The sequence below is a fragment of the Corythoichthys intestinalis genome, chromosome 12 (assembly GCF_030265065.1).
Source record: "Corythoichthys intestinalis isolate RoL2023-P3 chromosome 12, ASM3026506v1, whole genome shotgun sequence".
Classification (NCBI taxonomy): domain Eukaryota; kingdom Metazoa; phylum Chordata; class Actinopteri; order Syngnathiformes; family Syngnathidae; genus Corythoichthys; species Corythoichthys intestinalis.
Window position 1 is genome coordinate 24996850 of NC_080406.1, and position 13326 is coordinate 25010175.

The 13326-nt window shown below is 37.4% G+C and overlaps 1 protein-coding gene across 4 annotated transcripts in view; it reads left to right on the forward strand.

Annotated features, from left to right (window-relative positions):
- rapgef4a (Rap guanine nucleotide exchange factor 4a) overlaps positions 1–5959 on the forward strand; it is a 57005-nt gene extending 51046 nt beyond the window's left edge. For all 4 annotated transcript variants that reach the window (XM_057852439.1, XM_057852440.1, XM_057852441.1 and 1 more), the window contains 10 exons: positions 109–255; positions 385–482; positions 2559–2684; positions 4358–4536; positions 4614–4704; positions 4768–4818; positions 4931–5018; positions 5095–5159; positions 5240–5294; positions 5424–5959. In XM_057852439.1, the coding sequence (XP_057708422.1) occupies positions 109–255; positions 385–482; positions 2559–2684; positions 4358–4536; positions 4614–4704; positions 4768–4818; positions 4931–5018; positions 5095–5159; positions 5240–5294; positions 5424–5551 (1028 nt within the window). In that variant the 3' untranslated portion in view covers positions 5552–5959. The remainder of the gene's footprint in view (positions 1–108; positions 256–384; positions 483–2558; positions 2685–4357; positions 4537–4613; positions 4705–4767; positions 4819–4930; positions 5019–5094; positions 5160–5239; positions 5295–5423) is intronic.
- The last annotated feature ends 7367 nt before the right edge of the window (positions 5960–13326 follow it).

The following is a 13326-nucleotide window of genomic DNA, read 5'->3' on the forward strand; positions in this document are numbered from 1 at the left end:
AAGTCAACTCGAAGTGGAATAATTGTTGTGACAGTGAGAATATTGAATAATAAAATCGTCTCATAACTATCCAATTTACTTGAGTCTCATGTGTTTTTCCCCCCTCAGTTCTTTTCAAAGTTTTTTGCTGTGACCACACCTACATTACAATCCGTGCCCCTGTTTCTGCCTCGGTCGGGGAGGTCCTCCATGCTGTGTCTGACAAGATGGGCTCTGTGGAGGACCTTGTACTGGTCAGTCTCAGCTCGGCTGGAGGTAAGTACATTAAGCAGCTCGAAAGGCCTTCCTCTAATTGCTCGCCGCAAGGGGCTGTTAGCATCCATTTGTTGTTCAAATTGAAAGTAAACATGTCAGTCGCTGAAATTATTTTGTTTTTTTGAGCAGATAAAGTTGTGTTCAAACCCACTGATGTGTCTGTGTTCTCCACTCCGACTACCAACGGGCGTCTTTTTGCCTGTTACAAGGATCAGCTGCATTCTCTGGTGTGTTTACAAATTGTTCTTCTCTATTTACTTCTTATTCAATTATTGTATCCAGTGAGGCTGGAAGTCGCTCACAGCAGGGGGTGCTGAGGACCTTTTTTAGTTTTTCCCCATCCAAAAACAGCCGTGTCCAAATTTGTCATGCGCATTTTCTCCATACAAGGCGTGCACAATGACAGTTTCCGTACTACTACTACGCTACTACAAAGACAGCATTCTATTTCACCTGCAGTGTGTGTTGGAGTTTTTGTATTGGAAATAAAAGCGACAATATACGACATATAATGAAAATCCCCGCTGCTAGACAGCGCAATGACACACGAACACATTTGTCTTATCTTATATCTTATGTGGGTGTGTATGTTCACTGATAATGGTTTACATTTACCGTAACTGTGTTTAATCCAACATTGAAAATGATAGTGTCTTATTTATGTTTTGTTTTTTTTTTTTTACAAAAAAAGTTATAAGCCTGTTTAATACTCCCTTTTCATAACACTAAAATAAATATTCAACAGCGCTCTGCACTGCGGCAGCTAAACAGCAGCAACAAACAACAATATGGCTACAATGCAAGCATGTCTTACCTATTTGAAGACTCCAAAGGACGATCATCTTCATTTTCGACCTCGAATTGAATTTTAGAATTTATCGATGCTTTTTTAAAAGAAAAAAATTGCTAAGTTGTTTTTGTGCCATGTTAACGCCTCCTCTGTCAACATTTTATTTTACTTTTCCGTTCCAATAACACCTTATTCAACGTGACCCAGTAAGCAAGCAAGGTGTCAGGTGGTGTTATTAACCCAATAACACCTTATTCAACGTGACCCAGTAAGCAAGCAAGGTGTCAGGTGGTGTTATTAACAAAACAACAACAACAACAAACTTTTTCAACATATGTATTTAATCCTCAAAGTTAAATGTGCTATTGTTTCAATATGTTTTATTTATTGATTTTCTTTCAATACGTTTTACTTATTTTTAACCAGAGGTGGGTAGAGTAGCCAAATATTTGACTCAAGTAAGAGTAGCGTTATTCTAAATAATATTACTTCAGTAAAAGTAAAAATAGTCATCCACAAAATGTACTCAAGTACAAGTAAAAACTTATTTGGATAAGAGAATACCCAAGTAATGAGTAACATTGTAAGTAACTGTTTACGATGTTAGATTTTTTTTAACAACAGTATTTTTTTTTTCTCAGCACAAAGTTATCTATATGAACTGTTGTCATAATGATACTGTATATTAACCCATTACATAACACTGTAAGCACCCCCAAAAAAATCATTAAATTCCGGCAAGGGGGGGGGGGGGGGGGGGGGGGACAGAAATGAAGCATTTTTCGTACAAAGAGCATGAGTACCCTCTAGTGGAAAAAATAGTTCCTAGTTTGAATTGTGAATAGTTACTACTATGAAATTAAAAGGATCATAACTCCGGTTTTCCTTGGTCAATTGATGCCAAATAAAAACTGGGAGACAGGTTTAAATCTGCGTTTTCGAGTCAAGTTTAGGGCAGCACTGTCTGTCAAATAATTCATTTTTTACGGTGCTTTAAAAAGGCAAGGTGATTGAACAGGCAAGCTTGCGTCTGATTGGTGTAAAGGAGTCATGTGATTATTGTTGTGATGTCTCATGGGTGAAATTAGTAGACCTACTTTTGGTATCGCTGGCAAAAAAAAAAAAAAAAATCTAATATTTAGAATCAAGAGGAAAAATGTTACACCTCTAGTGTAGCCCAAACTAGCATAGTAAGAGTAGAGTTTTTTTCTTCACAAATCTACTTAAGTAAAAGTAAAAAGTATGGCTTGGTAAAACTACTCTTAGAAGTACATTTTTCTCCAAAAGTTACTCAAGAAATGTAACGAAGTACATTGACGCGTTACTACCCAACTCTATTTTTAACATACACCCCCACACACAAAAAGAATCTCCAAAACACTTTTTTTTAACACCAGGGGGTGCTGCAGCACCGTCAGCACTCTGATCATAGAGTATATCATATTCTCTGATATATCTGATATATCTATTCTGTGATAACCACTTGAATTTTTACATTTTTATTTTTAAATAGACCCCCATGCCAGAGCAGGAGGGTCCGTCTGCAGGCACGTGGGCGAGTTTTGAGTGTATGAGCACCAAGGATGTTGCTTACCATTTGACACTATATGACTGGGAGCTTTTCAATTGTGTTCATGAGGTTTGTTCCTAGCGACCATAGTATTATCAAGGTCGTAGGTTTTAATTGGGATGGTAGGGACAAAACACTACCAACTTTTCAGGATGCTCAAATTCTCCCCACCAACTTTTAAGCACGTTATTTGCATTATATCATGACTTCAATTATATTGTATAGGTCATTCAGATTCTTTCCATATGTTGTATGGAAAGAATTGACCCTGCCATTATTAAGTCAATCATTCTCCTTTTGCTCAGGCTTACATTTACCCCTTTTTCTTGCTGAATGTGCTGGTCCCATTTCCCCCCCTAACACTCACGTTTGTTTGGCCGATGACTAGACCCCCCAACACAAACCCACACACACGACCTCGACAAAAATACATGTCTACATGCCGCCCCCTCCGCCCCCTTTGAAGAGGAGTAAGTAATGTAAAAAGACAACACACCACTAATTTTGCTACTGTCAGTCCAACCTGCATCAGAGTTAGCATCGCATTAAACTGTGTAAACTTATTAACCTGCAAAACTCGAGTACACTGAAAAAACACACCTCCTTAAAAAGAGTTAAATTCCCTTGTTTTCAGTGTAAATCTACTAGAAATAAGTGAAATTATCTACCTGTGCTTCAAGTAAATTTTACTCAGATTTCTTAAAATACGAAAAATAGCTCGCTGAAAGTAAGATTGACAGACTTATTTATGGTCTAAATATAAATTTTCAGAGTGTTTTCTATTGTTATCATTAATTGAACTGTGAGAAATGTAGTGAGTGCTGCTAGAAACGATAGAAATAGCAAAACGTCATCAAGAAGCTGCTTAGTGAAAGAGGTCCCAGGACCCAGTCCGTGTTTCACAGGAAAGTGTTGACAGTCAAAAAAAAACAACAACAAAAAACATGTTGCTGCTTTTCTTCTTGTAAACGGCCTGGTTTAGAAGGAGAGAAGGCTAGAGCATGTTGAGACTTTACACTTTTGAAACCAAATACTTATTAGTGCATTAACCAATTAATTAAGATGTATTCATTTATTTTCTGCATTATTTATTTAAAAATATTTTTATTTGAAGCCTATGCAGACATTATTGTCAGATAATCTTACATCAATCATAATTAAAATAAAAAGTTTAAATCCTTATTGAGAATTTTTTTTCTCGTAATTGCGCAACCCACTGATGCACTTTAGAGATGAAAATAAGGGAAACGAAGATGAAAGAGACAACCAATTGGAGCAACGTATTACTCTTGTGGTGAAGGACAATGTAGGCTAACATGTAGTTCCATGTATAGGTTAAGTAGTATCTTTTCCCCAAAAGCATCCCCCCACCAAAAAAAACACACAAAAACCAACCACTGTAAATTTCCTTAATATGAAGCAAGGGGGAATTCCCGTATGTTGAAAAATGACTTTCTCCCTTGAAAATAATAATTTTTACGTAGGAAACACATCAGCATATTAGTGTGAAACGTAGCCCTGATTCACGTTCACCTAATTTCTATGGTCTTATTATTGTCCTGTCCCCAGCGAAAAGTGTACGTGCATGTTATGCTGTTATAGTGTCCCTACCAATGTTGAGACCAAACCTACGCACTTGGTAGTAATGGATGCATTTAATTTTGAATTACCACTAATGTTTCTAATTTTGCATCAAACGCTTCTTCTCGAGAAAGTCATTTCAATGTCTTGTGTCTTGACAGCTTGAACTGATATACCACATTTTTGGAAGACAAAATGTGAAAAAGAGCACCGTGAACCTGGACCTCTTCTTAAAAAGGTTTAATGAAATTCAGTTTTGGGTGATCACAGAAGTTTGCCTGTGCCCCCAGCTTAGCAAGCGGGTACAACTTCTCAAAAAGTTTGTTAAGATCGCATCCCAGTAAGATGATTCATTTCACATTCTCTCATTAGTTGAAATGAATCGTGTTTACCTATTACTTTTTTTGTGTGCCGAAGCTGCAAGCAGCACAGTAATTTGAATGCCTTCTTCGCGATCGTCATGGGGCTTAGTAACCCAGCAGTGAGCAGACTGAATCAAACCTGGGAGGTTGGTACTTTTCGACGACAATAAAGATGATTCCGATTCTGATGGGCTTCTTTCTGTTTCCAGAAACTGCCGAGCAAATTCAAGAAGTCGTACAGCGAGTTTGAAAACTTGATGGTAAAGTGAGGCAGCTCCACTCATTTAAAAGTATTAGTGCTGGGCTGCATGGGACAGATGGACGGAGAGAAGTACAGATTTTATGGATTAACACAGTGACTATTTTTGACAGGACCCATCCAGAAACCATAGAGTGTACCGGTTGCTGGTTGCTAAACTAGAAGCTCCCATCATCCCTTTCATGCCGCTATTGATAAAAGGTCAGCAAGTGTTTATTGTCACACCAGTTCATCCTGTTTGGGCTTAAACTCTTCTTTCCTTTGTCTCTTTCTTCAGATATGACATTCATTCATGAGGGCAACAAGACATTTATTGAAAATTTGGTCAACTTTGAGAAAATGGTAAGAATTTAGCTAATTATTTTGTTAAGAGTAATACTTTGTTAACAGTAGTTGTTGATTTGTATAATTTCGTTACCTAGCGGATGATAGCAAATACAGTGAAGATTGTGAGATATTGTCGGAGCCAACCATTCAGTAAGTCACTACTAAGAAAAATATGTAAAACATAATAAAGTCTTGTGTGAAGAAAAAGACTAGTGTACAAAAAAATCACATAATTTTATGTGTGATTAATTGTTTCTTTTCACTACGTTTTCCGCACAGGTTCTGAGTCACCACTGGTGAACAAGAGCCACCCTGACGTGTGGCATTATGTACGTCACTTCAGTGTGATCGACAATCAGAAAGTGCTAACCCAGCTCTCTCATGCACTAGAACCTCGAAGATCTTGATATCAATCAGGGAAGGACATGTTACATGCTGCTTCACTCCTACTATTGCCACAACTACAACATAGACAATCAGCTTTGGTACATAATGAGATGTTGTTTCCAAATATCTAGTTGTTTTTTTATGTTGTAATCTTGCACTGCATCTCTTAGCAAGTACATTGCTGGCCAAAAGTATTGGCACCCCTGCAATTCTGTTAGATAATGCTCAATATCTCCCAGAAAATGATTACAATTACAAATGCTTTGGTAGTAATATTTTTATTTATTTTGCTTGCAATGAAAAAACAAAAAAGAACAGGGGGAAAAATTTAATCATTATCCTTTTACAAAAAACTCCAAAAATGGGCCTACAAAGGTATTGGCGCCCTTTGAAAAATCATGTGATGCTTCTCTAATTTGTGTAGTTAACAGCGCCTGTTACTTACCTGTGGCACATAACAGGTGGTGGCAATAATTAAATCATTTGCAGCCTGTTAAAATGGATTAAAGTTGACCCCACCTCTGTTCTGTGGCCTTGTGTGTACTTCATCGAGCATAGAGAAAAGACAGAAGACCAAAGAACTGTCTACGGACTTGAGAACCAAAATTGTGAGGAAGCATGGGCAATCTCAAGGCTACAAGTCCATTTCCAAAGACCTGAATCTTACTGTGTCTACCGTGCGCAGTGTCATAAATTGGTGTAAAGCCCATGACACTGTGGCTAACCTCCTTAGATGTGGACGGAAAAGAAAAATCAACGAGAGATTTCAACGAAAGATTGTGTGGATGGTGGATAAAGAACTTAGACTGACATCCAAACAAGTTCAAGCTGTACTGCAGTCCGAGGGTACAACGGTGTCAACCCGTACTGTCTGTCGGCGTCTGAATGAAAAGGGACTCAATGGTAGGATACCCAGGAAGACCCAACTTCTGACCCAGAGACAAAAAAGCCAGGCTGGAGTTTGCCAAAAACTACCTGAGAAAGCCAAAACGTTTTGGAAGAATTTTCTCTGGTCAAATGAAACATAAGTAGAGCTTTTTGGGAAAAGGCATCAACATAGAGTTTACAGGGGGGAAAAAACAAGGCCTTCAAAGAAAACCCGGTCGCCACAGTCAAACATGGCAGAGGTTCCCTGATGTTTTGGGGTTGCTTTGCTCCCTCTGGCACTGGACAGTTTGACCGTGTGAATGGCATTATGAAGTCTGAAGACTACCAACAAATTTTGCAGCATAATGTAGGGCCCAGGGTGAGAAAGCTGTGTCTCCCTTAGTAGTCATAGTTCTTCCAGCAGGACAATGACCCAAAACACACTTCAAAAAGCAAAATGGTTTGAGAGAAAGCACTGGAGACTTCTAAAGTGGCCAGCAATGAGTCCATACCTGAATCCTATAGAACACCTGTGGAGAGATCTGAAAATGGCAGTTTGGAGAAGGCACCCTTCAAATCTCAAGAGACCTGAAGCAGTTGGCCAAAGAAGAATGGTCTAAAATTCTAGCAGAGCATTGTAAGAATTTCATTGATGCATACCGGAAGCGGTTGTTCGCAGTTATTTTGTCTAAAGGTTGTGCTACCAAGTATTAGGCTGAGGGTGCCAATACTTTTGTCCGGCCCGTCGCGGGGACTCCGGTGAGATCCCAATGTCACACCGCCGTACCGGTGCCCTATTTTCGGCTTGGACTCGAGCAGAATCCAATGGCTGGATGGAGCCCTGGTGGCCATTATTCTTGCTTCATGCTTTTATGCCATTGGCGTAGTCACCTGCCACTTAAACATGTCGGAAGTAGCATTGAAATTGGATCTTTGTGTCAAAATGATTCAATCGAAAAAAGTGCCTTCAAAACTTTTTCCACTTCAAAAAAAAGTGCGTCGAAAACTTTTTCCACTTAAATTTTTTTTTTTTTTTTTTAACTTTTTGCTTTTTAAAAAAAAATGACACTTCAATAAAAAAATTATGTATTTGAAATAAAAAAATATCCCCCCCCCCCCAAAAAAAAAACATTTTGCAAGTGATTTTTTTTCTTTGATTAAAAATAGTTTTTTTGATTGATGCAACTTTTATTGGGATTGGATGATTTAGACACTAATGTCCTACCCATAATATGGCTCAAACACAAAAAGAATTGCTCCAATCAAAGAAAACAGTTTCCATGAAAAATTAAGTGTTCAAATGAGAATTTCTGAGTCTCAAATAATTTTTCACATTCAAAAACTTTTTTTCTCCCATTGAATTTTTTAAAAAAATTTGATTTAAGTGATTTTTCTTTTGAAAAACAATATATATATATTTTTGAAGCCACTTATTTTTTGATTGAATAATAAAGACACAAATGTCCTGGCTAAAATGTGGTCACTGATTTTGTCAATCAAAAAAGTTGTTTCAATTCAAAAACTTCAAACCAAAGAAAAATAGGTTCCAAATCCATTTTTTTGAGTTTCAAATTTATTTTTGCATTCAAACACATTTTTTTTGATTGAAGTTACTTTTTCTTTGATTAAAAATAAATATTTTGATTGAAGCAACTTTTTTTTTTTTTGATTAAATAATAAAGACACAAATCTACCTCCATAACTACCAAAGCATTTGTAATTGCAATCATTTTCTGTGAGAAATTGAGCATCATCTGACAGAATTGCAGGAGTGCCAATACTTTTGGCCACTACTGTATTACACATGGAGAGAACACATTCAGGAAAGCAGATAAATGTTTCTGGGACCATATTACTAATGTATTTAAGGCACCAACATTATGCGATGCATTAAATGTCTCCATATTTTTTGTTATTAATGTGACTTTTGTATAAAAATATTTATAAATATATGTGAGCTTGTTCTGTGCAGGGAATTACACATAAATATTTACTTTACAATCTGCATGCAGAGAAATTTCCATGACTCATTATTCTTGAAGCTTTATAATTATTAACATGAAAAGAAAAACACAATATAAATATACAGTATATCTGAATTTTACTGTATTTTGCTATCAAACATGGCATTGCCTTACAGCACTTACCAAATTAATGACGTTCACTTGCATATATGCTATCCGTATTTGTATATCTGAGCATAGGCGGATCTACTATTCAGGTGACGTAGACGATCGCCTTAGGCCCCCAACCAGTAGGGGGCCCCCAACCAGCAACGGCTTGGGCCACCGGAGCCAGCAGTACCCACAACTATTCGTCATGTATAATTATGTCAGCATACCAAACAAACAGATAACAAAACAAAAAAGAAAGCCATTTGAATGCTGCATTTATATTATCTCTCCCATCCACACACGCACTACAATGGACTGTTCCACGACGACGGACTGAGTATCAGTCGCTTAGCTTCATTTAGCGCCGTTTAGCATCGTTTAGCTCCGCTTAACTGTTCGTTAGCTTCACTTAGCTCTCCCGCAGTTTTCACGCCACTAAGCTCGCTATTTTGACAGCTCACTTGCTACTTTGCACGTCGGCTATGGTTTATCTCGAACACATGAGCGAATGTGCTCTCCATGAGAGCTGAAGTGCAGTGAGGGAGAAGTTGAGAACAGACCTCTAATGCCTCTTTTAACTTTCTTCTTCTTCTTCTTCTTCACATCAAACATAAAATACACGACACCCTGTGGCGAAGCAATCTAGTACAGTTCCAATCAGTCATACAATAACACTCAACAGCTGGTTAACAGCAAAAGCACCTCATGTTCGTCATATAAATAATGATTTCTGGAGTTAATCCCACATACTTCAGAATTAATACTATGATATGTTAAGTAAATACTACATAATACAGATTCTCCACTAAGAATAGCTTTCAAATGACAAATATCTTCATGACAAATATGATTGGCAGTGAATAATAATTATTATGATACTACTATTATATATAGTAGTATACTATAATAATAATGCTAGAATTTTTTTTAAGAATTGTTTTGAATAATGTTGGAAAGGCAAAGTCAGTTTTCAGAATCTGTTTTCTTTTCATCCTTTTGCACTAGTAATAGTAAATGCTATCAGCATTTAACATAATTATTGTTATTTACATGATTATATGTACTTTAATTAAGAATTTAAGTGTTCCCAAATAGTTTTTGAGAATTAATAAGCGTCAACAAAAATTTCGTTGCTAAATTAGTAAAAAAAAAAGAAAATTATTATATTAGTTGATTAATCGTAAAACTAGTCGGCTGACTAACCAGGAGAAAATTTGTCGTTTAGGACAGCCCTAGTGTACCAGAACATATTTCGTCCACACCCTTCTCACCTTTATAACCCCTGACCAGTGTTGTTAATAACGGCGTTACAATATAACGGCGTTACTAACGGCGTTATTTTTTTCAGTAATGAGTAATCTAATTAATTACTTTTCTCATCTTGGCAACGCCGTTACCGTTACTGAGGCGGGAAAGGCGTGCGTTACTATGCGTTACTAAGTTGGTTGAATTAAAAAAAAGTCTGAGAGAAACGGACTCACGGGGACGAGAGCAGAGCAGGAGTGGGGAAGACGCCGTTGCAACCGCGATGCTAGGTGGCTTCAATAATACCTGACTGCAGCTATAGCCGACAAACTACGCCCACATGACACGGTAGATATCATATTATAGAACTAGATGCAAATGACAGACACTGCTGCATTGCCAACATGTTTTAAGGACTACATGCGTTTGTAAACAGCCGCCATCTTAAAGCAGTAGACCTCTCAGGAACTTAGGAAGGCCCTGATGTAGAGATCCTTCCTAGCGAACCTAAGTAATTTTTTAAAATCTAAAATGCTCCTAAATCGGCAAAATCTTAACTTAAATCTATCTTTAAATGATGAAACAGTTTTAAAACTTACACATGTTTAAAGTAGACAGAAGGGAACTAATGCAATAACGGGAGAAATTTTAACAACTTTAACGATTGATTCACAACTTTAAATGACTTCCACACATAGCAAAGGTTACTAGCTAGTTATCGCAATACCCTTGTGTCTAGTTAAGTGGAGGGTAAAGAATTGGGCTAGGGCCAATTGTCCCCCAAACCCTTTAAGCTTCACATTGTGTGACCTGTGTTTTTTTTTTTTTTTTTTGAGAAAAAAAAAAAAAAAAAAATCACTAGTTACTTTACCAAGTAACTGATTACTCTTACATTCAGGTAACTGAGTTACTAACGCAATTACTTTTTGGGAGAAGTAATTTGTAACTGTAATTACTTTTTTAAAGTAAAATTAACAACACTGCATGGCACTAAATGCGTTAGTAGACAGCCGCCATCTTAAAGCAGTAGACTTTTTAGGACGGCTCTGTTGTAGAGAACCTTCCTAGCGAACCTAAGTAACTTTTTATCTAAACTACTTCTAAATCGGCAAAATCTTGACTTGAATCTATCTTTAAATGATGAAACAGTTTTAAAACTTTCATATGTCGAAAGTAGAGAGAAGGGAACAAATGCAATAATGGCAGCAATTTTAACAACTTTTAACAGTTGATTCAGGGTAAAGGGTAAATTTGGGTCAAGAATTGGGCTCGGGCCAATTGTACCAAAAACCTTCACAAAAAACTTCACATAGAGTGGCCAATTTTTTTTTTTTTTTTTTTTTGAGGGGGGGAAAAAAAAAAAGTAATTATCACCAATTACTTTGCCAAGTAACTAATTACTCTTACATTCAGGTAATTGAGTTACTAACGCAATTACTTTTTGGGAGAAGTAATTTGTAACTATAATTAATTACTTTTTTTCAGTAAGATTAACAACACTGCCCCTGACCCATGAAGAGGGCCCCTGGATATGTTCGTCTTCGGCCCCAAAATTGCCAAGTCCGCCTCTGTATCTGAGGATACATGTTGTGTTTAAACCGTGGTAAATCAGGTGTACTAAAAACAAGTCAAAAGTTGACAGTCTCTTGTGATTGAAGAAAAAAAACATAACTATGAACAAAGTTTTATTCACGTGATTGGAACGTTTATTTGCACATTACACTGTGCTCTGATATCAGGAATATAGAGTGGTACCTCTACATACGAAGTTATTTCGTTCCAGGACCTTGTTTGTAAGTCGAAATGGTCGTATGTCGAGCAGGATTTTCCCATAGGAATACATTATAATTCCATTAACTCGTTCCACAGCCCAAAAACCTACATAAAATTCTTAATAAATACTGCTGCTGCTGGTACTATTACAAATGGCAATTACACATAGCAAAACAAATAAATTATAAGTAAAAATCGGAATAATAATAACAATAATAATTACTATCCCTGTAATAATGTAAAGAATCGTGTACTAATGTCCCTCCAGAAACAGTGCTGTCCCTCCAGCAGCACGCCTCATCACTCGAACCCCCGCAACACACCACATCACCCCCATCCTCCGTCAACTTCACTGGCTTCCCGTCAACAAAGAATCAATTACAAGATCCTCATCATCACCTTCAAAACACTCCATGGCCTGGCCCCTCCCTGCCTCTGCGATCTTCTCCGTCTAAACAATCCAACCCGTTCACTTCGCTCTACCACTATTCTTCCCCTTTCCGGCCCCCTCTCCACCTTTGGTTCAAGAGCTTTTAGTCAGTGTGCCCCCCAGCTCTGGAACTCCCTACCCCCAGATCTTCGCATCTACCCTATTACTTTTCAAATCCAGACTGAAAACACACCTGTTCACTCTTTCTTACCCACCATAACCCCTAGCTCTGTTATATTTTTACTTCTTCTTATTGTGATTTTAATTTTTTTATCCTTTTAATACCTTTTTATCGTACTGTAATTCCATGTCTCTTGTGAAGCGTCTTTGTGTGGTTTGAAAAGCGCTCTAGAAATAAAATGTATTATTATTATTAATGTGGCGGACGTTTTTTTGCTGTACTTGAACGCACCGCGCCCAAGAGCGGTGAGCTTGAGAGTTTTAGTTTCAATGTTTTCTTGAGAACACAGTCAACTTTGGCGAGCAGGAGCCGTTTTGTGTTGAATAAGTTGTGAAATAAATGATAAAAGCGTGACGACGCTGGCGATTTCTTTGGCGATGTTACCACAATAATACTAGTAAATGTCAGGTTAATTTATAAAGACAGGCGAACGGTGGTCGTCGAAGGACCGTGGAGATGGATTGTTGAGCCTGTTCACGGATGCGCACCCCACGCTCATATTTTTTTATAATTTGCATCTTCATTTAGAAGGTAAGCGTCACCTTTTTCCTTGTTTCACCACCTGTACCAACCTTTTTGAAATCTGTGTTGATTTCTCACACAAGAAAATCCGCCATACGTACGTCTGCGGTGCTATCATGTCGTATTAAGAGCATGTCGTCGGATGTAGAAACGAATGGCGAGTCAAATTATACCTCGGATGTTGAAAAGATCGTGTGTCGAAGTGATCGTATGTCGAAGTACCACTGTATATAGAATTCAAATGTATTTTCTGTTACAGTAACAGGATTATATAGCCTGCTGTAAATGTTGCACAAGATCAACTGTAAACTGTGTGTACAATTATTAGGCAAATTTTGATCATATCATTTTATCCATAATTTTCACCTCCAAGCTGTATAAACTCACTTAATGGACGTAATGCATATGCGTAACAGGGTAAGGTGTGGCCTAAGGAAATAAATCCCCGATATCAAAGTGGCCATAATTATTAAGCAGATTCTTCTCCTCAGGAACCAACTCTGAAAATTCAAAACTTGTGAAGCCTTTCAGTGGGATGTAGAAATCTGAAAATATTGATATGGCGCCTGATCCTGATCACAGAATCATCAGAAGTTTTATTGCAAATACTCAAAATGGTAGCAAGAAATGTGATGAGAAACAAAGGTTACCCAAACTATCAAA